This window comes from Colletotrichum orchidophilum, assembly GCF_001831195.1.
Source record: "Colletotrichum orchidophilum strain IMI 309357 chromosome Unknown Scaffold_65.1, whole genome shotgun sequence".
NCBI classification, from domain to species: domain Eukaryota; kingdom Fungi; phylum Ascomycota; class Sordariomycetes; order Glomerellales; family Glomerellaceae; genus Colletotrichum; species Colletotrichum orchidophilum.
This window is the reverse complement of record NW_019173021.1, coordinates 166,529-190,499: the sequence shown is the minus strand read 5'-3', so window position 1 is coordinate 190,499 and position 23,971 is coordinate 166,529. Positions and strand designations below refer to the sequence as shown.

General features: G+C 53.7%; 12 protein-coding genes across 12 annotated transcripts; 7 read left to right on the top strand and 5 right to left on the bottom strand.

Annotated features, from left to right (window-relative positions):
• Positions 1-1,007: 1,007 nt before the first annotated feature.
• Positions 1,008-1,289, bottom strand: CORC01_07942 (uncharacterized protein; the record flags this gene model as incomplete). The annotated part of the gene is made up of 1 exon (XM_022619577.1): positions 1,008-1,289. The coding sequence occupies one exon, from the start codon at positions 1,287-1,289 to the stop codon at positions 1,008-1,010; it is 282 nt and encodes a 93-aa protein (XP_022473952.1).
• A 574-nt stretch (positions 1,290-1,863) lies between these two features.
• On the bottom strand, positions 1,864-2,612 carry CORC01_07941 (uncharacterized protein; the record flags this gene model as incomplete). The annotated part of the gene is made up of 4 exons (XM_022619576.1): positions 1,864-1,996; positions 2,061-2,169; positions 2,229-2,283; positions 2,331-2,612. The coding sequence occupies 4 exons, from the start codon at positions 2,610-2,612 to the stop codon at positions 1,864-1,866; spliced, it is 579 nt and encodes a 192-aa protein (XP_022473951.1).
• Positions 2,613-5,307: 2,695 nt separating this feature from the next.
• Positions 5,308-5,736, top strand: CORC01_07940 (uncharacterized protein; the record flags this gene model as incomplete). The annotated part of the gene is made up of 1 exon (XM_022619575.1): positions 5,308-5,736. The coding sequence occupies one exon, from the start codon at positions 5,308-5,310 to the stop codon at positions 5,734-5,736; it is 429 nt and encodes a 142-aa protein (XP_022473950.1).
• Positions 5,737-5,903: 167 nt separating this feature from the next.
• CORC01_07939 (uncharacterized protein) lies at positions 5,904-6,564 on the top strand (the record flags this gene model as incomplete). The annotated part of the gene is made up of 2 exons (XM_022619574.1): positions 5,904-6,281; positions 6,388-6,564. The coding sequence occupies 2 exons, from the start codon at positions 5,904-5,906 to the stop codon at positions 6,562-6,564; spliced, it is 555 nt and encodes a 184-aa protein (XP_022473949.1).
• A 13-nt stretch (positions 6,565-6,577) lies between these two features.
• On the top strand, positions 6,578-6,724 carry CORC01_07938 (uncharacterized protein; the record flags this gene model as incomplete). The annotated part of the gene is made up of 1 exon (XM_022619573.1): positions 6,578-6,724. One exon carries the CDS (start codon positions 6,578-6,580, stop codon positions 6,722-6,724), a length of 147 nt encoding a protein of 48 aa, XP_022473948.1.
• Positions 6,725-7,170: 446 nt separating this feature from the next.
• Positions 7,171-7,909, bottom strand: CORC01_07937 (C-8 sterol isomerase; the record flags this gene model as incomplete). The annotated part of the gene is made up of 3 exons (XM_022619572.1): positions 7,171-7,275; positions 7,367-7,554; positions 7,621-7,909. The coding sequence occupies 3 exons, from the start codon at positions 7,907-7,909 to the stop codon at positions 7,171-7,173; spliced, it is 582 nt and encodes a 193-aa protein (XP_022473947.1).
• A 614-nt stretch (positions 7,910-8,523) lies between these two features.
• On the top strand, positions 8,524-9,220 carry CORC01_07936 (exosome component EXOSC1/CSL4; the record flags this gene model as incomplete). The annotated part of the gene is made up of 2 exons (XM_022619571.1): positions 8,524-8,988; positions 9,050-9,220. 2 exons carry the CDS (start codon positions 8,524-8,526, stop codon positions 9,218-9,220), a joined length of 636 nt encoding a protein of 211 aa, XP_022473946.1.
• Positions 9,221-11,058: 1,838 nt separating this feature from the next.
• Positions 11,059-11,847, top strand: CORC01_07935 (ribosomal protein L32; the record flags this gene model as incomplete). The annotated part of the gene is made up of 1 exon (XM_022619570.1): positions 11,059-11,847. One exon carries the CDS (start codon positions 11,059-11,061, stop codon positions 11,845-11,847), a length of 789 nt encoding a protein of 262 aa, XP_022473945.1.
• Positions 11,848-12,343: 496 nt separating this feature from the next.
• Positions 12,344-13,997, bottom strand: CORC01_07934 (TruB family pseudouridylate synthase; the record flags this gene model as incomplete). Its single annotated transcript, XM_022619569.1, has 2 exons — positions 12,344-13,869; positions 13,964-13,997. 2 exons carry the CDS (start codon positions 13,995-13,997, stop codon positions 12,344-12,346), a joined length of 1,560 nt encoding a protein of 519 aa, XP_022473944.1.
• A 425-nt stretch (positions 13,998-14,422) lies between these two features.
• CORC01_07933 (uncharacterized protein) lies at positions 14,423-17,028 on the top strand (the record flags this gene model as incomplete). Its single annotated transcript, XM_022619568.1, has 4 exons — positions 14,423-14,888; positions 14,940-15,280; positions 15,332-15,484; positions 15,535-17,028. Coding segments are annotated over 4 exons (2,454 nt in total), but the record flags the coding sequence as incomplete, so codon positions are not given.
• A 778-nt stretch (positions 17,029-17,806) lies between these two features.
• Positions 17,807-20,692, bottom strand: CORC01_07932 (XPG domain-containing protein; the record flags this gene model as incomplete). The annotated part of the gene is made up of 6 exons (XM_022619567.1): positions 17,807-18,092; positions 18,142-19,586; positions 19,640-19,737; positions 19,790-20,124; positions 20,180-20,216; positions 20,686-20,692. The coding sequence occupies 6 exons, from the start codon at positions 20,690-20,692 to the stop codon at positions 17,807-17,809; spliced, it is 2,208 nt and encodes a 735-aa protein (XP_022473942.1).
• A 1,864-nt stretch (positions 20,693-22,556) lies between these two features.
• Positions 22,557-23,846, top strand: CORC01_07931 (2OG-Fe(II)oxygenase superfamily protein; the record flags this gene model as incomplete). Its single annotated transcript, XM_022619566.1, has 5 exons — positions 22,557-22,724; positions 22,789-22,902; positions 22,957-22,973; positions 23,028-23,178; positions 23,247-23,846. The coding sequence occupies 5 exons, from the start codon at positions 22,557-22,559 to the stop codon at positions 23,844-23,846; spliced, it is 1,050 nt and encodes a 349-aa protein (XP_022473941.1).
• Positions 23,847-23,971: the final 125 nt, after the last annotated feature.

Below are 23,971 nucleotides of genomic sequence, written 5' to 3'. Positions count from 1 at the left end.
TGAGGGGAACTGGGGCAGACTGGAGTACCTAAATAGATGATCTAACCCCCCCAGCCGCCCCCCCGCGATTCCCGTAGCCGCAGCAATCATTGAGAAACCCAGGAGCCTGGTGTCATTGATCGCTTGCATCACCGCCGGGGGTCTTGCAGTAGCGTCTTGAAATTTTCAACGGCCAATTTAAGGCGATCTTTTCACCGACGGGCAAAGCTCCCGTTGCGCGCTGGACTGGCTCGTCTAGCGTGCTCGCAAGTCGCAAGAGAGATTGTGCCTCGGCAACCAACACGGCCAGCTATTATGTCGCAACATCATGGTCCGATGGCCACTTTTTGTGTCAATTCGGTAGGATCCGATCATCCGAGGCTTGGAAGAAAACGTGCTTAACGGGGCCTGTGTGACATCAAAAATGATCAATCTTTCAAGAACATGGCAGTGAACACTGAAGTCATGGGGTCCAGTTCGGGCCGATCTGTCTTGCGCGATATGCCGGGCAAATACTCGTCCAAACCATGTCAGTTTTGGCGAGATGTATTCGCTTCGGGCAGCATCTGGTGATCATTGCCCAGGAAATGTCCACCACACATTGGTTCGAACGGTCCATGCAGCCAACTCGCATTACTCCAATGCACTTGAACGGCACAGTAGCCCAGAGAGTCTAAGCTTGGGCGAAACTCCTCTCCTTTGGTCTCCAAATAACATCACGCAACGACCCCTCATCTTGGAGATGTCTCGTGCGGAGATTTGGAGCTGCCCTGTCTCTATTTCCAGGAAAGAATGTCCGATTCGTCCACTTGGTACAACCTTGGTTTCTTGGATAGGGCCTTTGACTATCGAAAAACTTGATTCGTTCGAGAGAATGACTGCAATTGCAATCAGGTACCTATGTGAGCTGCAGCAGAGTTTAGTCAATCCCTGAAGATCACCGAACCGAAGTCCTTCTCCTCCCCTCTTTTCATTTCCCCCACCCTTCCGAGTTCCAGAAGAAAAGGAATTCTGGCGCACAGGGGTTGTCACTGCGTACACCGTTCTGCACTCAATCTTATTACAGACGTCAGCTTCTCCACACTCGAAGTCGACGGATGTAGTTGAGAGAACGCCGGGGCAGCCGCAAGACTTTGTAACGGACAAAGTGGTAGTGCATTACTCCACAGAACAGCTCTTGCAGATGGTGCCGGTGGAGGTGATCTTGGAACAGTTGAGTGAGGGGCAGGGCTCCGTGGTCGTCTTCGCGATGATTTGAGTGACGAATGCGGTGGTGATTGAGGTTTCTCGGAGGGCTTTGGAATAATCATCATACAAACCTTAGAATGACTAGACCCAGAGGCCTGCCTTGGAACAAGAAAAGGATTCTATAGGAAAGAAGATATACAATCAAACCATGAGCCGAAGGCGGGTTTCTTTCCAAACGATATTGTTGCATGGCGGCTGAACGGGGTCTAACTCTCACAGACGAATGCAGCAGCACAGGTCCAATCAGAGCTGTCGTCTGCAATAAAACCTACCGCATTTGGCAACACGGAAGCAAGGGGCGGTACGTGCAGATTACTTCATCAAACCACTCATCTACTTTGGACTTCGTTACCAAGCCCCATCAGATGAACCGTGCTGTTATCCAATGTGCACTCATTTTCGAGCACAAGACCACTAGTTGCTAGGATGAAGCCGGTCATGTAATGTACTTTTTATTCATGTTCTTCTCGCCCGACCATCGCAAAGTTTCACGCTGTATGGAAATGCCCCCAAACTTTGGAGAGCAGCTCAAAGGCATCACCCAAGGCACTCCGAACCAAGGAAATACAAGAATAATTCAATTGCCACTTGTCGTATCTGTAGTGCTGAATGAAGATCAACTGGCGCTTGGCCTGCCTAGCATCTCCAAGAGGTGATCTGGTTATCGTACTCGACAGTGCGAGGGTCTTCGGGCAGAGCGACGGACAGGTCGAAGTTGTAAGAAGAGGTGAGACCGCTGTCGTCGTTCTTGTTGTCGCAGAACTTGTACCTATTGGTAGGTCATTAACACGCCGCCGCTGAATGCATTTGGAATTCATTTTGAGACTACTTACTTGTAGAACTGGCACTTGCCACCGGAGCCGACAGACAGGGAACTGACCTTGTTGTTGAAAGGCTTGCTGATATCGGTGGTGTTGTGATGGTTGTAGTCGTAGTAAGAGACTTCACATGCGAGTCAGCGTAGATTCTTTTCAAAAACGGCTTTGAGGATTGGTACTCACCACACTGGCCGGGGCTGGAGCTGAAGGTTCCGCAGAGACCATGGAAACCCTGCCTCTGTTAGTATTGTTTCACGATCAAGTCAGTTGGCTCCGTTCACTTACTTCCTCAACGCACTGAAGCACATAGATGGCGTCGGGGATGGTCGCGTTGCGGTTTGGGTCGGGCTCGTCGTCATCGTCGTTCTTGCGAGCCTTGAGCACCTTCGGGTGCAGAACCTCAGTGCTCATGAACTTCTTGTAGGCGGCAGAGTTGACAACGTCGTTAGCGAGCTTGAGTTTGAGCTCGGCGCCGGTGTGACGCCGCTCGACGGGCTTGCTGAAGGCGAAAGACATGACGCCAGTGGCGGCGGTGGCCGCGAGAAAGAGGTTGATGAAGCTCTTCATGTTGATGAGTTGGTCTGTTGGAAGCGAATGTCTGTAGTTTGTTGTTGCTAAAGGAGTGGCTTGTTGAAGGGATCAACTACTTGCGTTGGCTGCAGGAGGCTTTCTTGATAACCGTTGCCCGAGTGAGATCGGCCGGCTTATTTATATTCACGTGCTGCAGGACCGGACGTCCCGCAGCAGCCAGGAGACAAGATTCCGAGCATAATAACCGCGTACGACCTCATCCTAGCCCGGCGAGCCCCGATGCACTCGGATTCGTGATATCAATTGAGGAGCTATACCGATCCTCAATGCTATTTTCGTTGCCGAAAGGGCCATCGAGTAAATTAGACTTCTGTGGTCCAAGTGTTCCGTTATTGGAGACTTCGGAGAATTAATATCGAGGCGGGGCTCATTAGCGTCGCCAACTGCCGACATCCATGACGATGTTTGAGGTTGAATATGAAATTCGTGCAAACCCGCCACAAACCGGACGAACGGTCTGGGGCGGACCCGTTCAAAGTCTGGGCAGCTCTTACTCCGTTCATCTTAGAGTGTCGATATGTTTTGCCTCTCTGGTTTGTTAACCTGAAATCTGACAAAGCTTTTCGGCTGAACTATATCAACTGACTCAAAGATCGGACGGTTTAAAAGGGAGTCTCCCGCAACATGAACCTTGAAAGGGGCCTGGCTGCGAGGATAATCGCACACGACTCTTGGTCTGGGCTTTGGTGGTTTGAGCCCATTCCCTCCTTTCCTCCCTTCTCACCGACGCTAGCATCTAGGAGTTTAGGAAAAGAAACAATGCCGCGGATCTCAGGGGTAGGAAGGAAGTAGCGCCCGGCGATCTCGATGGACACTAGGAAAGTCTCCTAGGCCGGTGATCGTTGATCATTTTGCATGCACTAGTCCATTCGGAGCGTAATCAACGAGGTAGACATTCCAAGCACCTGTCTCTTGACTCCAGGCTACAGACTGGCAGCCCAGCTGGGCAGCTACCCTCGATTCGACATGTATCTGCTGTTCCGATAGCCTTTCTCGTTCAATGAACTTTTGTATGCCGAGAAATGCCCGTCAGCACTCTCCTGAGTCTCCTTTTTTTGCCAATTTGGATGCAACGGAATCGCCCTCAAACACGTCGCAGACGACGGCTCAAGCGCAGTTCAAGCTTCGTTTGGCAACTCGATTGTCTTTTACCAAGATTAGCACCCTAATCACACGAACATTGCACTTTCATTCATCCTTTCCAGGTTGGTATTTAGTTGCCGACATCCCAGTCGCTCATTAGTCAAACACCAAGGTGGATCAATCTACTCTTTCGCGATTAGTAAACACAAGTTATGTGGGTGCGGTCTGGCACTTTCCGAACTATTGCCTCGATGCTTTTCTCTATCCCGGCTCGATGGTAAATGAAGGCTTCCAATTCACCGGGAACTAGATCGTACTTACAGCATGTCGAACGCCCACGCCACTATTTCATCTCAACTTATTCAGTATGAGCTCGGACATTAAAGGGGCTTCTGTTTCGAGTCCTACAACTAACTACTATTCAACAAGGCAGCACTCTTCAGACTACAGTCTGCAAGCTGCAATGTTGACAATATCGTGATGTGAGTTCCAGAAATCCTTTGGGGAGACATGAGAAGACGTCGAAGTAGCAACAAACTTCTGCCTCGGAAATTTTAACCTTCTTTGTTTCACACAATCACCAAGCCAAGTATCTGGTAACCACGACCAGCAGAGACCGCAACAGTCTCATATTATAATTGATGCATTAATATGGCCAAGTTGTTGAGGAATATTCTCTGAGTCTTATCACTCAAAATTCGAGGCAGGATTGCATATCGCTGCTACTAATTGGCACCAAGGAAATCTCATCTTATATCGATTTGCTATTTCTTGGGAGGTGAGCCAGTAGTGTAGAGAGTATGTACTGAGTAGACTTCAACTTGGAGTCAGACATTCCGTTCCGACATCCGGAAATCAACTGCGGGACGACGTGTTTCCAAAGAAAAATGTAACATCGTAAAGGTAGTGCAATTGACAGAAGTCGCAACAAACTTTAGTCTAACATCAGTCATCAAGCACCAAGAGGATTCAGGCCGAGTCCCAAATAGGACAAACGTATCTCGACACTCTTGATTGGCTGTCGAGAATGCTTCTAGAGTTAAGGGAAGTCTGCGATTGGTCAGTCGCATCAAAGCATGCTTCTCTTAGATCTCGGGATTCTCCGTTTTGACTTCATGAAAGGTTATCTCACCCGTCTGTTTAGGGGGGATGCGATCTTGAGACCTTCTCAAAACAGCTTCGTCTTCAGACTTCCGGCTCCCAAATTGCTCTGTCTGCTTCTGTTGGTGTTTTCCCAGCCAGCTCGCCGTCTTTGCCATATTACATGAACGCTGCAGTAGACACCGAGGTCATGGGTACGAAGACCAGATCACTCGAGCCTACATGTACGTTCGTAGTCCATAGCTACCGAGATGCGCGTTCTCAACTTGAATTGAAATCGCGGCCAGCATCAAGAGCTTCGTCTCAAAATCTTGAAAAGGGTGAAAGAAAGGCGTGAGTAGCATGAGAGACTTGTTCATCGAAAGGGAGGTGTCCAGGGACCCCGCATTGTAGTCTACATCGTTTGTACCAGAGTCTGGAGAAGACTTGATGGGAGAAAAAGCACGTGGCTTCGCAGCAGGGAAACGGAAGCGTCTCCTGTTCATGTATGGATCAGAAAGTGACCGGACCGGACGTTAGAACTCCACCAAAGGGCCAAGTCTCTGTCTTCCTGGACCGTACATGTAGGAGACGCCACATCAAGTGCGACTTGGCCAGGCCACACTGCACGAAATGCGTCAAATCGAATCGCCTCTGCGAGGGCTATCTCGACTCGGGACTCCTTTTCCCGCCACAGAGACACAATCCAGTTCAGATCACTCCCAGTTTGGGCAGCGAGCAGAGCACCCGCACCGCGCATACGCAAGCGCAGACGCAGACGCAAACCCCCGACCTCCGCGTCCTCATCAACCCGGGCTACGAGACCGTCCTATTCCACAACCAGCGGCAGTGGGACTCTTTCCAATTCTTCATCGTGAGCGTGGAACAGGGCGCCACGCTCTTCAAGAGCCACGTGGCGGAGATGACCCCCCAGTAAGCCAACCACGAGACGGCCACCCGGGAAATCTGCTCCGGCATCGGGGCCCTGTGGGAAGCCTTCCCCCCCGTCGTCGACGCCGAGTACCGCGACGCGCTGGAGCAATACGGGCGGGCCGTCCAGGGCCGTATCCAGCGTAAAGGCGACGGCCAACGCGTCTTCCGTACATGGTTCTGATGTCGATTCTCTTCGCCACCTTTGAGATGATGGCCGGGAACGCCGAGGCCGCGTCCCGGCATCACCACCGCGCCGCGGCGATGATAGAGCAGTTTGTTCGAACTCCGGTTGAAGGAAGAGGACGGGACGGCGTCTCCATTGAAAAGCTTTCTCTTTCTGAGCTCGATTCCGCCTTGTTCAACACGTTGCAGAGATTGGACACGTATCCCTGGGCCATGGGGTTCGGCGCCGAGGGGATCCGCATCACGGCGCAGGCACAGATACAGCATGCACAACATCCCGTCAAGTTTCAGTACCATCACCGAGGCGTCGCGGTGGTGGCACCTGACGCAACACGCCATCATGCACTGCCTCCACGGGCTGCTCAAGTCCCCCCGCAAACCCGACCAAGACAGCACAAACGACGCCGCAGTCTGGAGAGATGCAGCCGACCTCCTCCAAACCTGACGTGCCAGCTTCCTCCCGCTGCTACAGACGTCAAGACAGCACAGAGAGCGCAACTCGCACCGCTGGTTCCAGGCCATGAAACCCTCGAGTCGCTCTACGCCGAGAACCTCGCTGCTGTACCGGGACATGATTGGCCACGGCGCGCGGCAGCTGGCGCGGAAGCAGGCGCTCAACGGGCCTGCAGACGCTGGTGAGGGAGAATGACCTCGTCCGGCCGATGGCGTTTGTGGCGTACAAGTCGCTGGGCGACAAGGAGATGATGAAGGAAGTGGTGGACGTGCTGCGGGAGTTTGGCGGGGGTGTTGCGGCATGGCGGAGTTGTTGTTGTCCATGTTTTGGTGTCGGGAGAAGAAGAATCCCGTAAGGGTGCTCAAGAGGGCTTGGGGGTGGTATTTCACGTCGCCTGGGTGTTGTTCTGGGGCTAGCTGTCTTGACTACTTGAGTTGAGCGAGGAAGCACGTCTTGTCTTAACGAGGCCAGGTCATAACCGAGTACTGACTGCAACTTTCAGCTGTACATGAGTTCAGCCTGGCGCACGTCACTATTTCTTTTGATACCGACTCTGGACGACGGCGAATGCTGCATTATGAATTACTTGGCACATCGCACATCACATTAGCAAATCGTACAATGGAGAACTCATTAGGTTTAGTATACTATCTCCAATCGTATAATAACAAGCTCGCTATCATACACGCATAAACATGACCGTTTCTCCAGTGAATAGTAAAGTTGTTGGTGCGGCATCTTTGCCTATGTACACTTCCTCAAAACAAAATACTCTTTCTCATCATCCCAAGGATGTCTCCCTTAAAAGGCAGCAAGGGCCATACCGACAGCGGCGAGACCCATGGCAGCGGCGTTCTTACCGGCACCGGCAAAGACTGGTGTGCTGGGAGTGGCAGTTCCGGAAGGCTACAAGGTGAGAAAGAAGACACACGTTAACAACACCTTTCATAAGGAGAAGATTCGTCTACATCAGAGACCAGGCCCAGGCGACACATACAAAAACGACGGAGGTTCCGATGGAAGTGACACGGGTGGCCGTGGCCGACGAGGTGCCGGCCGCAGCAGAGGTGGTGGCGGCACCGGAGGTAGAAGCAGACGCGGAGCCGGAGTCGGAGGCGGAGGGGGCGGAGGAGCTAGCCTGGGTGGAGAGGGTGGTGCCGAAGACGATGAGGTACTCGGTGATACCTGACGGTCCTCTGTCAGTGACTGCGACTTTTCTGTCTTTACAATTTCAAGGAAGGAGGGGCTTACTGGCGTGGATGATGTACATGGCGCCCATAGCACCGCCGGCGTTGTTGAAGACCCATTCCTCGTCGAGGTTGACGTTCGTGGGGTGAATGCCGTTCAACTCGGTCACGATGTAGTTGACAACGGAGCGCGTGTCGTTTCCATGGGCGGCGATGGCGCGCTTGGAAAGGTCGTGCAGGTGCTCGTGGTCGAAGATGTAGAACTTCTCAAGGTTCTTCTCCAGGAACAGGTAGATGGGGGTCAGGAGACCGATCCACAACGCCAGTGTAAACAGGCGCCCGAGAGACGGCATGGTGATGGCGCAAAAGTGAGTCTTACGACACACTCGAGATGAATGAAAATGGGATGCAAGGAACGTGGTGGTCCAATTGGCGGACTACGGTGGGTTGGAAGGGACAGAGAGGGCGGTCACGAAGTTTACGACGGGAGCACCGGCGATGTTTAAGAAGGCTTCGTTGAGCTCCAGCCGTTGTCGCATCGCTCATTGTTTTTGGTTGAGAGATTGGTAGGACCCTGCATTTTCCTTTTCCGCCTTTCTGCCTTGCGCCACCGCCCCGGAAGTTCGACTTGCCAGTGGCCTGACAGAGCTTGACAGCGGGGCTAGCTCCTGGGTTAGCTGTAGCTGTCCGGATGGCGGGGCCGTCGACTGGGCAATTCACTGAAAAAAAATCGGACTTTCGGGTTTTGACAAGTGCATCTCAACCACCGAATAAACGGAACGGACTTTTTTTAACACTCAGTCTCATCCACGGAACCGAGGAGAATTCGCGACTGGGGTCACCTCACATCGGTCCCTCACTTTTCACTACTCACTCTCAAGTACACTCGAGCGCGGCAACGGGTACAAACAAGAGCTCCAACCACAGTCAACTCTTACACGTCATATATCCACCCAAAGCTCTCATCATGGCCACGGTTGAGACGCCTCAGATCGCCGTGCCGGGCAAGGTCCTCGGCCCGACGACGCGGTACGCCGCCGGCCCAGGAACACACGTCTACAACGGAAATGTGGTGGCCTCCCTGCTCGGCGACGTGATCGTCACACCCTCAGCCAAGGCCCAGGCGGGCCTCACCAAGCGCCTCAACCGCATCACGCCGCTATCGCCCGAGGAGCTGGCGACCATCTCTGTGGCACGGAAGGGCGCCAGTAAGAAGCGCGAGGTGCTCCCTGACGTTGGCAACGTGGTGCTGTGCCGCGTCGTGCGGCTGATGCCGAAGCAGGCCATCGTTACGATCCAGCAGGTTGGCGACACGGTGCTGCAGACCGAATGGCAGGGTGTCATTCGCTCTCAGGATGTGAGAGCGACGGAGAAGGACAAGGTCAAGATTTATGAGAGCTTTAAGCCAGGTGACGTGGTGCGGGCACAGGTGGTGAGTGATTTTGCGTGAAATTCACAACTGAGGACGAGAGATGGCTGACCCGATGTATCAGATTTCTCTGGGAGACCAGGCAAATTACTATCTCTCCACAGCCGCCAACGAGTTGGGTGTCATTATGGCCACCAGCGAGGCTGGCAACGATATGGTGCCGGTCAGCTGGAAGGAGTACAAGGACCCGGAGACGGGCATCGGAGAGCCGCGCAAGGTGGCCAAGCCGAACTGATGGACGCGTTCCCTCATCTTCTTGCACCCGGGGAGAAGACTCATTGCTATATCAAGGTGTGCAGGTCGAGCTGTAATAGCAGTTTGCAGCTGAAAACGCTCAGACGCTTGAAGTCGCAAAGTATTTTGCACCGCCTCGCCGACGGCCGACGAGGCTGAGGCTGAGGCTTGGTTGCTGTTCTTACCCTCCTCGCTGGACAGGGAAGTGCTCTCGCGGCGTTTCGAAACGGGAGGTCGGCATGACGACACGCCAGCGGGTTTGTCGGGCAGTTTCAGACTGCTGGAGCGAACCCGAGGGCCGACTCGGCCTGGCGCACTGCACTGTAAGCAGACGCGGCTTTCTGTTAGCTTTTCTGAAGCTGCAGCTGCCGCCGCCAAAGATGCATGAATTTTTGACAAGAAATAAAGCATGAGCTCCACTGCCAACCAATGCTGCAAGACCGGTTTGGGGGGGGGTTGCATGGCCGGCAAGGTGCCCTTCATATACACTGCAGCGGAGACTTAGCGCGGGACATTGCGAGGTCAAAGGACTGAGTAATGGATAGTCCGATGCGGGAGCCCTATTCATGCAAGGAAACGATCAAGAGTTGTCAAATGGGAATGGATATTGGGCGCCAGAGACAATGGACGAGCGAAGGGGGGGAAGGGACGAGATTACGGGCGTCTATGTTCGGTCAAACATGACACCTAGGATATCACCGAACCCCAAGCAAGTGTAACCCATTGTTGCGTTCCGTCGGATCATGGACTTGAGCGGAGATTCCATAATTTACATTAAATTAAACAATCATACAATCAGTAAAAAAAAATTGGACCAAAAGAAAGGAACGTGACTTTGTTTAATCAAACGGTTGTGGCCCGCAGGTAGTAAAAGAATGCCGAAGAAATGTAAGCAAATGAAGGCTCAAGCAAAAGTCGCAAACCCGTTCCCGTCTCTCCCTGCCATCTCGGTTGACGAGCCTTCAACCACAAGGAGGGTGCTGGAACAAAACTGGGTGGAGCACCGCGGTCCCCGTCGTCCCTTAAGCCCAAATCGGGTTTCCTCGCCCAATCGCCCGACGCCGTTTTCAAAGGGCCCGCCCGTTTGGGACTGAGGGACCCCGGTCCCCCCGAATTCCCACGAAAAGCAAGGAGGCGCAGTTATCACTCACTGTTCGCGTCGTGGATTTAGAGGGAGAGAGAAAGGAAAAGAGGCAGGTGTAGTGTCACGTTAGTCTGGTGGCCAAGGTGGATTTCAGACAGATGGGGGTTCTTTTATCGCACCTTGATTACTTTTGCGAACCCGAATATCCTACTGTCTCTTGTTCCCTTCCCTTCCCTTTGCTTTTTTCTCGGTGGGCTTGTCGATATTCAATATTCACACTCGATGACACTTTGCCGAAACTGCGACGAGCCAGGCAAGTTTACCTTGACTTTTCTGCCTCCTCATAGCGCCGCGCTGTTACGAATAAGAGTTCCAAACCACCTTTCTCGTACACTCTATTTTTTTCTGATATAGCCCGGTATATGCTCGTGCGCACGCCAACCTTCGCATTTCATCCCCCCTCCTCATGAACCTTTAGCACATCGACGTCACACCTTTCAAACTCTAGCCCCCCCGCCGCTAAGGTAGCTTTTCCCTCCTCACGCGGGGGCTTGGACGACTCGATTACAACCTAAAAAGAAGCTTGATCTACTCTCACCGCCGCTTCGCCGGTCCAGTACAGTTCGGCATCTCCCTCTCGTCTTTCCACGGATCCTCACGGGAGAAAGTGCAAACAGAATCCCACTACCACCGCGCAACCGAAAAAGCGCCTGCTTGGGATCGACACACACAACCCCACCCTCCCCCAAAAAGCCATGAGCGCGACAATGACAATGACTGCCGCGCACCCGCCGCCCCCGCCGCCAACCCTCTCCCTTTCAACAGACCGATCCGAGCAACACTCCTGCCCCTCCTGCGGCGTCGTCCTCGAAGCCCCGCCGGCCCTCCTCGAAGCCCAGTCCCGCATCGCCGACCTCGAAGCCCAGGTCCGCCTCCTCAATCAGAAGGCCGCCGCCGCCGTCGACCGCTGGGCCGATTACGAAGACGAGCTCACCCGCCTGCGCGTCGCCGCCTCCCAGACCTCCACCGCTTCGCCCGCGGCCCTGGCTCCCGCGTTACCCCTAGCCCCCACCCCCTCGCCGACCCGCACCAGCTTCCTGAGCGGTGGCGCGAACAGGCTGTCGCAGCTCCTCAGCCCGCGGGGCATGAAGTCCACGCCGAACCTACGGACGCCGTCACCGCCGCCGCCGCCAGACGGCCCCGCGTCGACGGAGGATTTGCGGGAGGCGCTGGGCAGGGAGCAGAAGATGAGGATGGCGGCGGAGAGCAGGCTGAGCACAACGAGCCAGGAGGTGGAGGAGCTCAGCGTCAGCCTGTTTGAGCAGGCCAACGAGATGGTCGCGACGGAGCGGCGGGCGCGGGCGAAGCTCGAGGAGAGGGTCGAGACGCTAGAGAAGCGGGACAAGGATAAACTGCGGCGGTTGGACCGGCTCGAGGGGGCCGTGGGGAGGATCGAGAGGGTCAGGTCGCTGCTGGGGGAGATGAATGCCAGAGATGAGGGTGTTAGGCAGGCGGCGGAGCAGAAGAGGGCTTCGCAACCGTGATGACGGCAAGAAAGATGGATCTGGTGGAGGATTGTACGATGCATAGCGGTGCGATATCCGCGGACTTTTATGACGACATGAACAGCATATTGGGCGGAAATCTTGGGCAAATTTTACGAATATTTGCGGTTCAGCTTGGAGCGTAATCGGATGGAAAGGCACTTAACGGATTTATCGGGGAAATTGCATACCAGGTCACGGTCTCGGGTTCTGGAGTAGGCAAAATAAAAGGCATGAGGGATGCGTTTGAGACGAAGCCTCGCTCTCTCTCTCATCTTTTCCTGTATAAGGGAAAGTGGCAAGTCGAAATAAATAAGTCTTGGGCCAGTGTCCAACTGTATCTCCTCGGTCCGCAATACTTTTCTGGGTCATGCAAAATGAAGCCTCCGTACGCCGTGCCCTTTTCCCAGGCCGTAGCCACACAACGTCAACCTGTCCTCAACAAAGCCCTTCTGCCTGTCTCCGTGTACGAATCTCGTCTATGCGACGCTCAAGTTTAGTCCTGGATACCTTCCCACTCATCTTCATGCTTCTTTGTGTTAGCTGCCTTCGCCTTGGGAGAGGTTTTGGGAGAACCTTTGGGGGAAGCCCTGGGTGACGTTTTAGGTGATGTCTTGAGGGATGCCTTTGGTGATCCTGTGAGCGATGCCTTGGGGGACTCCTTAACGTCGTTAGCCTGCTCCGACTTGGCCACCTTAGCGGCAGGTGCCTCATCTCCCGAGCTGGAGTTTCTCCTCTTCTTAGCGGCGTTGTCATTTTTATCAAAGCTCTTGTTCTCCCACTTGCGCTTTCTGTCTTCTTTGCGGCCCTGGTTCTGCTGCTTCTGCTGGCCTTGAACGTTCTGTCGTTCGCGTTGCGACTGCGGCGCTCCGTTGGGATACTTCTCGGTCCATGCCGCCAACGCCTTCGTAACCTTGGGTCCCCAGACCTCCTCTCCCTTGAGAACGTCATCGTACTCTAAGCAGCTGTCAGTGCGGACCTCAAAGTCGCCTTGTCGAGATCGCTCAAGCTCAGCCATCATGCCCGCAGAGTCGACCTTGGCACCCAAATCATGGCAGAAGCTGCGAACGTAGAATCCAGAGGTGACCTTCATGCGAATCCTGGCGGCAGGTGGGCCCTTGTCGGTCCAAGGGAAGGGCTCATCCTCAGACGGAGGGGGAGGGATAAGGTTGGAACCCTTGCCGGCTGGGAGCTGCCCCAGGGCGCCAGACATCAGAGCCGGGTTTTTTGGAGGCTTTTGCTTCTTGGCAGGCTTATCGCGGATAAGACCATCCTGGCGCTCCTCAAACTTCTTCTTCACAGTCTCGTGCTCGGAGAGGGCTTTCTCCTCTTCCTTCTCCTCCTCAGGAGTAAGCCGGCGGCCGGAACCCTGTTGCTTTTCCACTCGCCAGACCTGCTCAGCGAGGTTTTTCTCGGCCGTCTCAGCCTCTTCGGTAGGCCATCTGTAGTTGTGCGTTCCAGGCTCGTACCACTCGACCATTTCGAGCTCGGATACTTCGACGTCTCTTCCCACGATTTCTCTCGGGATAGCCTTGCCCTCGCGAGCGTACTCGTACAGCGGCTTGCCCTCCATCTTGAGTGCGGAGTATAAAGGGGGAATCTGCTGGAACTTGCCCCGGAAGCTATCCATCGCCTTTTCAACCTTTTCCTTTGTGATCTCATCGTACGGCCGTCTGCTCAATATTCTACCCACGCGGTCGTAGGTGTCTGAGCTTGCGCCAAAGAGCACCACTGTCTCGTAGGTCTTGGTGCAGTCGAGGAATGAGCCGAGTGACTTGGTGCCCGATCCGACACCGAGAATGAGTACGCCGGTGGCCAATGGATCGAGTGTACCTCCATGGCCCATCTTCACGCGAGAGTCTTTCTTAACGGCTCGGCGACGCTTCCATTCTGACTTGGATTCCTGCATTTTGGCGGCGAGATCCCTCTCGATCAATGGCTTGAAAATGGCCGAAGGGTTCATCTGCTGTTGGCAATCACGGATCACTTGCGCAGAGCTCATGCCGTACGGCTTGTTGATGGCTAATCGGGGACAAGATGGTCAGCGGTTGTCGATTTACATTGCGCCTAGAAGCGCTCAAAGAGCAACAAAGGGAAGTAAGGAGTCGACGCTTACCGAAGACGCCTTCGTATATGGTGTCTTTCGCCATCCTCCAGAGAGTGTGCGAAATTCGCATTCGCCCGATATCAAAGTGTTTGGGGGAGAGAAGAGAGGAAGAAACGTTGCGGTCGGCGGGGGGAGGTGCGGTCTTCTCTTTAGCTTTTGCGCTTCCAGTCGATTTGCGCCTCTCTGCATGCAGTTCTGGGAAATTTTTTAGGCAGGGACGTTCCAGCGATTCTTATCGGCTTATCCATTGGCCTAGGAATGTCAGAGACCCTGTCTCTTGGGCCCGTCCACTAGCAAGTCCCCTGCACCGGCGACGAGTTCCGCTGCTTCTTTTCCCAGCTCCAGTGGGGGAAGGAGCGGTCTTGCCTGCCCCGCATCAGTGACTGTACATTGTAGGTTCTCCTGGAGACAGGTACGACACTCCGCGCGCTTTCTTTAATGGATTCGGGGATCGCGTTCGCGTGCTAGTTTCCCACCACACATCATCGTAGTGGCTCGTCGCAACGTGCACTGTCACCCTGCAACTACTCCTTCCCCCCTGGGAGACGCAGCCCAAGCCTGCCTATTGCGCTTGCAACTATCACGGTTTTGCGCCTCGTGCACCAAGAAGTCTCGCTCCCACAGCTTTGTCCGATTCGATCGCCCATACCTGGAACGACAGCAGATTCAGTCGTCACTATGGCGGGACGGCGACGGCGAACGTCGGATTCGACGACTGGCACCATCGAGAACGACAGACAAGCTTACGCCAAAGAATTGAGCGTACTTAAAAGATTTGAGCCGGCGAAGGGGGATATGCTGCAAACTTTTGTTCTTGAGGATGCTATGATCTGCGACAAGAAGGGTCGCCCTGTTGAGCTCTTCACAGTCAACACTCAGGGTCCATTCATTGTGCGAGGTCGCGTCATCATCGACGGGCCGCAGACGGCAAGAGGTCGGCCCCGGTTCTTGAACCTTCACTACTTCAAACGCTTACCTTGAGCAGCTGTGAAACCTTCTACGAGATCAGCCCTGATCGAAACCCACGAATGCACTCGCTACGCCATCGGCGTTAGCAGCAACGGCTACGGAGCATGGGCTGGGGGTGCGGCAGGATGGTACGAAATACGACCCCCGTCAGGCGCCTACAAGGAGATATTCGACCACACAATCGAAGGTGTCTCGGTCTACTATTCGATCCTTGACATTATCGAAGAGCATGCAGAATCCCAGGAATTAGGGGCCAACAAGAAGGGCCAAAAGCAAAAGAAGGGCAAAAAGGTCAAGCAGGCGGATGTGACGACGGACACCCCCGAGGAACTGACCATTGAGGCGTTGCTGTTTAAGGTGAGCGTTTGCGGAGATGAATCTAGCGGTCTCTGCTGACACAAATGATAGTATGCAGTAGCCATGGGCGATGGTGCTACACTCGACGAGGTCGAACAGCGCTGCGACGACCATGCGTCGTTTCTTATATCCCATTTCTACGAAGAGCCAGAATTTGATTGGGTGCCAACGCTATTTTTCAGATGGATGACTGAGCGACACGTAGTATGTAGTAGCTCCACCCTAACTGTTCAAGTCTCACCTAATTATCTTAGGATGTTCATCAGAAGGTTCTCGAACTGAGGAAGAAGAAATTGGCGGGCATTAAGCCCGGTCCATCGTTGCTCGAGGAGACCGAGACTGTGGTGACACCGGCTGTCTCTGAAGAACCAGTTGCGCAGAAGGCGTTGTCGAAACGAAAGCAAAGAAACACACCTGCTGGCGATAGCCAGACCGACTCGCACGACTTTGCTCCCTCTGCACGAGACATGAGGTCGAGATCAAGGGGAAAGACGAAGACGCAGTCGCCCCCTGCCCTCGAATCTCGGGGGGAAGCCATGGCGGTGTACGTTACTCCTGAGGTTCCACATCAGACGGAAATTGTCACCATGGCTCATCACCGATCCAACGTGGACGCCCTCCTAGAAGCTATCGAGGACATTAAACCTGAAGTCGAACCATTAAACAAAGCAGCGTTCTCCAAGGTGTCATCAAGGCTGTACTACAAGTACAAGGTCAAAGCCTATTTGGGAGCGGCGGACATCCTCAAGTACTATGCAAAAGAGCTGTTTGAACGGCTGAATCAGGATGAGTGGAGAGGGTCTGCTTTCTGGAAATCGCTCGAGGAATCTGCCCAAGCCCCTCGCATCTCTCTTTACCACATTAAACTTGACCAAATTCCTGACGCCCTAATTCGACGGAGGGCCAAGGAAGTATCAATAGCACGGAATCGCTGGCCGTCACTCCCCAACAATGAGGCGCATAGGACCGCAAACGTTGCGACTCCTCCTCCAAGACGTGTTGGCCGACCAGCGGGAAAGATGTCGGGCCTTCGTCTTGCAGGCACCGGAGGTAAACGACGCTATGATTCTGGAGACGAGACTCCAGAGAGCATCTCCCGGCAGATTGCAAAGAGATTCCATGCCGACGATTCAGGCGAGGATGAAGTCATGAATGATGGTAGCAGCTCTGATGATGACGATTCCAGTGTGGACTCCGCAGAATCGCCTACCGCATTGAAGGTGGTCGTACGAGCAGAGAACATTCCAACATCAATACCCAAAGGGCCGAACGGCACCTGGGTCTGTGACGAAGACGACTGCGGGTTCGTAGAGCGAAACCCAGAATCAGAGGACGGACGAGTGAGAATCAACGACCACATGCAAGATGCGCATTACCACGAAGACGAGAACCAGGTTCAACGCATCCACTTAGCAGTGACGGAGGGTGACAAGAATCACCTCCCCATAGAGTATTTCTCCCCACCCCCGTCTCCTGAATTTAGATATGCTTGTGTTTCGGACGAACCACCAGAAGTTTCCCCTTTTGGAACACAAATCCAAGTGGATCTGTTCCAGACGGGGACGAAAAAAACATCCTCGAAGCATGCCGAATCTGATATGGACAAGGCAAACGAGAATACCGTTCTATTTCCCCAGTCTGTTCAGCCGTTCTTCGAATTAAGGTTTTCTAACAGGATTCTAGTCATCTACTCGAGAAGATCCGCCAAATGGGCCATAAGATTCAAGCGAAGGAAGAATTGGAGATAAATGAAATGGCCGTACCTCAGCCGATCAAAAGACGATTGCTCATTTGAACGGGAATTTGCCATGGCTGCTTCGACGCAGTCAGGTGTCACTTACGGCGAGGGTGGGTTTGGGAGCAGGAATACACTTGGCTTGCTTGCATGGAATTGGCGTTCGAGGGGGGCAATGGAAACATCTCTAGCATAACACAAGTTGGTGGCATTGGGTAGAGAGGTACCGCACGGATTAGCTCATGACAACGACCTGCATTTTCAGCTAGAGTGGCTGTAAATAAACTGCTTTGGAGACATGGACCTGGGTAGAACGTACCGGATCCAGTATGCAAAGTAGCTCCTCTTCTTGGGATATGGGTACTCCTATGAATTCCAGAAATAGAGAAGAGAATTTACACTACTTTGACGTAAAAGTCCCACAGCAATGGCTCACTAATCACCGCAAGTCACTTTAGTGGTCAAATAGTGGTACATCGTAGACATACTCCAGACGCGACTGGTATCGTGTTATAGGTAAAGTCTGCTCTTATTCATCCGATATAGAACAGCTAACCTACGGCTTTATGAAAATTGTAATGCAAACTTAATCTTTGTCTGGATCCAGCTTCGAGCCTTGCCGCACGCTCCAAGCCCCTGAGGCTATACATGGACTGACAAGTGTCTCATGTTCCACCCCAGGGGTGAATACTGCCCATATGCGGTGGCAGCTCGGCGTGCCTCATACTGTCCAGTCCTTCGTCTGCTTTTGATTCTCCAACGCCACGCTATAAGGCCAGATATCTTCAGCCCTAAAACCGCCTCTGGTCCAGGTACTTGCTCGCTGTTGACCATACAGCCTTATCCGCCGCCGACACCTCCTTGTCAAGCGTCTGCACTCCTTTGTGGATGGCTTCGAAGAAGACAAATGCAAGTTGTATATCCTCCTTGAAGTTGGTAGCGAAAGGGAAGAACTTTCCGGGAAAATCCTCAATCCTGGTTTGTCGCTTCTCAACGCTCTCACTAGCGGGAAGTTCGTCCATGAGTGTCTTCACCGCGATGCCGAGAGCAATATCGGGGTTGTGAAGGAAGGGCAAGCTGTAACGTATCAGGAGCTGAGACAATTTAGGGTAAGGAAGTGACTTACGTCTGGCTGATTTGCAGGTAATCGTCGCGATCTCTCTTAGACTGTGCGTAAAGGAACATGGACGCCACGATTGCTTCAACGAGGTCTCGATCCGCCTCACGCACAGCGGTCGAAAGTGACCGGAACAGGAGAAGGTTCTTGTTGAGCGGTCCGGTATAACCGTTGGACTCGTGCCGAAGCTTCAATAGCGAGGCGCATCGGCTGATGAGAAGAATGCTCGCCTTGTCTTCGTCACTGCCAGTCATTGGCGCGCCATTCAGCTCCTCGTGTCGATGGCCCGAGTTGAGCACATCGTGTCTGATGAGCTCGAATGCATTCAGGATAGCCTCGAATATATTTAGACCATCAGGAACCTGCAAATCTTTGAGTGAGTCCTTCATCGCCCAAATTGCGCTAGCAACCGCGTTACCCCAGTTCGTCAACGTGTGCGAATCATCCACGTAACCGCGGAGATGGAGGAATCTCCAGTTAGCAACCGCCGTGATATTCTGAACAGAATCGATGCCTCCAATACGCTTCTTCTCTTTAGGAAAAGTGCCTTTGACAAAATCTTCGAACAAGAGTGCCAAAATCTCAAACGCGATGGAGCCGGGGGGATCAGCGACATCATCGGCGACAGCCTTGAAGGTACTTTCCTTCACGTCCCATGTGGCGGCACGCTGAGATGGTGATGGCTGCAGAGACTTGTTGATTTTATACGAAAAGTTGTCATCAAACCATACCTTCATGGTGATGGCGTTGTGCTGGAGACCGCGATGAAGTCTGGGTATCAGGAGGGCGATGCTCTGCTCCTTGAGAGGAACGAGCTGGCTGGTGACCAGCTTCCTGTACTGTTCTGAAGCAACACCATCCAGCGTAGGCGTAACGACGATACGGCTATGTGTTATATAGTCGAGAACGCGCGAGCCGATGAGACCAGTGTTAAGATAGTGGAACAACTCTCCAGGAAGCTGAAGACCAAGGTATTCGTGGTTATCGTTCGTGATGTGGTCAAAGTCGTTTACTTTGATCTCACCCTCTTCGGAAATGTAGATGAAGTGATTGACAGCCATCTTGGCTTGTCTGTACTTGCCCAGCCAGTTGGGATCCTTCGACTTGAGAATGTCACCATAGGAGCTGCAAGCTGATTGAACAGATTTCTCCGACGCTCTAAGAAGGTTGACAGCATCGTTGATAGTAAAAGGTTGGCGTGGGTTGAGTGATGTATCCAGGAGTGGAGGGAAGGGCGGTAGGAAGGAGGTTCCGGTCATGAGGAGAGCATCGCTCAGCATGCCTTCACTAATGTTCAGTGACCGCACTAGGTGCTTCTTGGATAACGATGTGACGGTCTTTGCCTCCCAGTCTATCGTGCGAATCAAGGTGTCCTTGATCGGATACAGGATCAGCTCCTGTGAGCCCATAACAGCGGCGCATTGGTCCGAGTCGATCATGTCGAAGTGGGCGAGCTAACAACCCGTCAGCCTCGAACCTTTCTCGGCTTATCCGAGCTCGAACTTACCTGAGCGGAGGCGTTGTAAGGGGGCACAAGAAAATGCAGATCGTTGTCCTTCAGGATAGACTTCAGCAAGGGATAGAGGTTCTGGATGCGAAAGGCGCCTGTAGTCTCACGGTCAGTGTGGCCCATCAGCATCGCAATAATGACGCGTACCGCTGTTGGCGCCGAACGCGTCGACAGCTTTCTGTGCGTGGCTGTTGAAGTATAGGTTCCAAGCTTCGTCCGTCTTCTGGTTGGCAATTCGGCCTCGCTGAACAGCGACCTCCTCTTGACCGGTCACAGACTGTCCGTCAAAGATGAAGAAGGGTACAATCTTGTGCGCCTTCCATTGCTCGATATCGGCTCGGAGATGGTACTCAATGCCAGTCATGCCACCAAGGGCGGGCAGGAGCGGTTCGTGGAAAGGAGGGGTATCGAGGAAGAGCTGAAGGTAGTATGTCGCATCAATGGCTATCGCGCAGTCCTCGAGCTCGGAGACATCGTGACTCCTACTCACATAATTTAGTTACAAGAACCTCAACGTAATGGGCCTGTTCAACTTACGCTGCCTGGCCATTGATCCAAGAGTCCTCCACAAGGCCTGTCATATTGAGTCAGTAGATCTCATGGTACGAGTTGCAGAACGTAGTGCGGTGATATTGAAGCGCAAGAGCGAGAAGAGAAGCTGAGGTGTCCGGAAGTAGTCGTCTTGCTCGCCTTGCTTTGGGGATGTGGTGAGACGCAACGTCTGCAGAAAGTCGGAATGGCTTTTTTGGTGTGTATAGCTCAAGAGGTTCTACGCCAATACTCTGGCAGAATCTCGATGCTTCTCGACAGGCGAAGCTACGGTGTGTGTATGTGTGTGTGTATGTGTGTGTGTGTGCGCAGAGCTTCGGGGCAGGTGCCGCGGAATCGGATGTTTTCAAGCGCAGGAAGCTGGTATGACGCAGGTAGCCTGGAAGGCATGTGACGGCAAGGCGAGGTTCCGGGAGAAAGAGTTCGTACAGCAGAGGGCCAGCGCATCGCGGGGTGGGGATCTTGGGGAGGCGGAAGAGAAGAGGGAGACTCACAAGGCATCTTGTCGGGCCTTGCGCAACGGCGAGGAGCTTGTCAGCTCGAGTTGACAGCAATCCGTTTGGGGGTGGGAAGCGGGTGGAGCTTTGGTCGCGAGACCACTCAGGGGAGCAGAGAGACCGGAGGCTTTGTGGAAGAAGTTCAACTGACTTCCAAAGGAATGACTGAGCTTGTCATGAAAAAGAGAACGGCCGTCTACAGGGCCAGTGACACTGACAAGCGTGTCTCAAAGAAGAGGGGAGCTTTGGAAAAGAACGCTGGCGGAGGGGAGGTAATCGGAAAGTTTGGGGGTTCAGGAACGCAGGTGCGAGGTACCGGACCGCTGTACAGGGGGAGCAAGTTGGCAACCCTTGGGTTTTGGGGCGCTAGGGAAGTTGTAGGGTTAGCGTGTGAGGAGATGGAAGGAGCCTGGAGGGAGAAGAGGTGGGTGGAAACTGTGGCGGTGCATGTGGCTTGCGGTTTCCCATCTACAGTCGGAGCTGGCTGGCGCGTGAAGGCCTCCCGCGATGCTTGGCAAGCGCTCATTCTCGTTCTGTCCTGCAGCTGCCTTAGGTTACCTTACCTCGCACATTGACACACCTCAGGCCGTAGCCTAGTGCGATTGAAACATATCGACTACCTATATGATTCCTAAAATGTATTTTCTTCGTTGACTTTACAAGTCCAAAGCCACGTCTACCAGCTGTCTCCCACCCAGTATGCCAATCAAACGTCTCCAACAACACGTTGCCGGTCCAAGTTCCCGCCGACACCCGCCAACACGAGCCATCGCTTGAGCCACAGCAGCGTCGCTTGACCGACCTTGCAGCGGTTCCCGTCCCCGCCTGCCCCCATCCCCGCTCTTTATATTCGCCTGTCCTCCGTGTCAGGGATGTGCGATGCAGCCATGTCTTGATTGATCCCTTGCATGTCTGCCCCGACAAACATCTTCAAACGACCTTCTCCGGGAGCACAGCAAGCTTTCAGGTCACAGCTGCAATGGAAGTGGCGCCGCGTCCTACCATCTTCTTCGCATACCTACCCGGCACCATGCGACAAGGGAGTTCCCAAAGTGTGAGCCTCTAAGAACCATCATGTCACCTTTCAAGTATCCGCTCCACGGCATCTCCATGTGTCGAATACCCGCAATTGGACACTCAAATGGGACTTTCGGGGTCTATCATTAATACCGGCTTGCATCTCTTTGGTCTTCATCCTAAAGCACGTGGCCGAGAAGGCTGTTTGAATATATCAAGAGTACCCGATGGCGCAAGCGCGACTATGCGGCCTGAACCCTGCTCAGGGACAACCTCGCCCTGGTGCCTGCGGGAGGTTTCTTTGACCAGAGCAATCCTCAAATCAAGACTTACGAGCAGACGTCTCTTTTCCACTCGTCCAGAGTAAGCTTGGACTACCTCTCATTCGCTTTCTCGGCCTAGCCTGACCGTTAGATTTCGTGGCGTTGGGGAACGTTTGCTAGCTGGCAAGCTCTCGCCAAGTTCAAACTTCATTACTTGAATATTGCATTCGCTACTCCACTATCCGTACATTCTTCGTCCCCTAAGTCACACTTGCAACGCGAGACCCCGTCAGCCTCTCGTGAAACCAAATCTAACCGTGGATGTCTTGCTTCCTCGGACCTCTCCGCCCTTCAGTCACTATCTAACGCTTCGTAATAGTCATTACCCAAGTCGTTGCCCGGCCCCAAGCGGTCCCGTCCGCCCCTCCATGATCCCACTCTTATCGCTTATCGCATCCCACTTCGCGCGACTTCGATCGAATCTCGCCCCTCCAACCCTCCATTCTCATAAGCCAGCTCCGGCCGCTTCCCCTCTACCTTGTCTTACTCACCAGATTGTAATTTACCGACAGAGAAGGACAATCAGTGATGGCGCCCAAGGCTAACATCCCAATTATTGACATTGCTGCTCAGGGTGTCGACAGGACCGCTGTTGCCCGCCAGCTTGTCGGTGCCGCCGTTGAGCATGGCTTCATCTATATCCGCAACACTGGCAAGTATATCACGCTGAGCGATCAAGATTCGGCATTTGATCTGGTATTCCCCAACCTTACGAGATTTTATTGGGAATGAAGTAGCAATGACTGACGCAAGAAAATAGTCCAAGAAGCTCTTCAAGGCTCCCGTCGAGGAGAAGTCTGCGTGCACGATCCAGAAGAACAACCGCGGCTGGTCTGGCATGCACTCTGAGACTCTGGACCCCAAGAACCAAAAGGTATGAATGAGAATGCCCTAAACTGAAGGATGTTGAGATGCTGACTCTTGACAGGTCGGCGATTACAAGGAGTAAGGCCATATGGTACCTGCATTCCCCAGTATTTGGACTTACACAACGCTCAGGGCCTTCAACTTTGGCGAGTTCAAAGATGGCAAGGCTCAGCAACCTCTGCCTCCCACCATTCAAGCCGATGAGCCCTTCCTGAATTCGTTCCGAGATCAGTGTCACGCCCTCTGCCTGGAACTCCTCGAGCTTCTCGGCATCGGCCTCGAAGTAAATTCCTTCCCCTTTCCCTTTCCCAGCTTCACTCCCTGAGTAGCTCACTAAACTCCCTTTACCAGGTCGACCCCCCCACCTTCTTCTCGTCCGCCCACCTCCGCTCGAAAGGCGACTCCGGCACAATCCTCCGCATGCTCTACTACCCGCCCACCTCAGCCACCTCGTCAAACCCAGACGATGTCCGCGCTGGAGCCCACTCCGACTACGGCTCCGTGACCCTCCTTTTCCGCCTCCGCGGCCAGGCAGGGCTCGAGATCCTCACTCGCGAAAGCACCTGGGCCCCCGTCCCCGTCACGCCCCCCGGTACCGAGGGCGACGTCCTGCCGCCCATCCTCATCAACATCGGCGACCTGCTCAGCTACTGGACCAATGGCCTCTTCCGGAGCACCGTCCACCGTGTCGTGTTCGGCGGCGAGGGCGCTGAGGGAGAGACGGACACCGGCCCGCGGTACTCCATGGCCTTCTTTTGTCATCCCGTGGGCTCTGTGGCGCTGGATCCTGTGCCGAGCGACAGGGTCAAGGAGTTTGTTGCGCCCGAGGGGACGCCCAACGCGAATCCCTACGCGGAGCGCAAGGTGATGACTGCTGATGATCACTTGTTCATGAGGTTGAGGGAGAGTTACAAGGGCCTGTACAAGGAGGAAGGAGAGGCCAAGGCATGAGTTTCTCACAGTGCACAAATCAAAATCTCGGGAAAAATTCGTATGCATTTACAAAACAACTGAGAACGCCGTGACGTGTATGTCCGTGGCTACGCTATGCAAAGTACAGGCAACTATCACTCCCA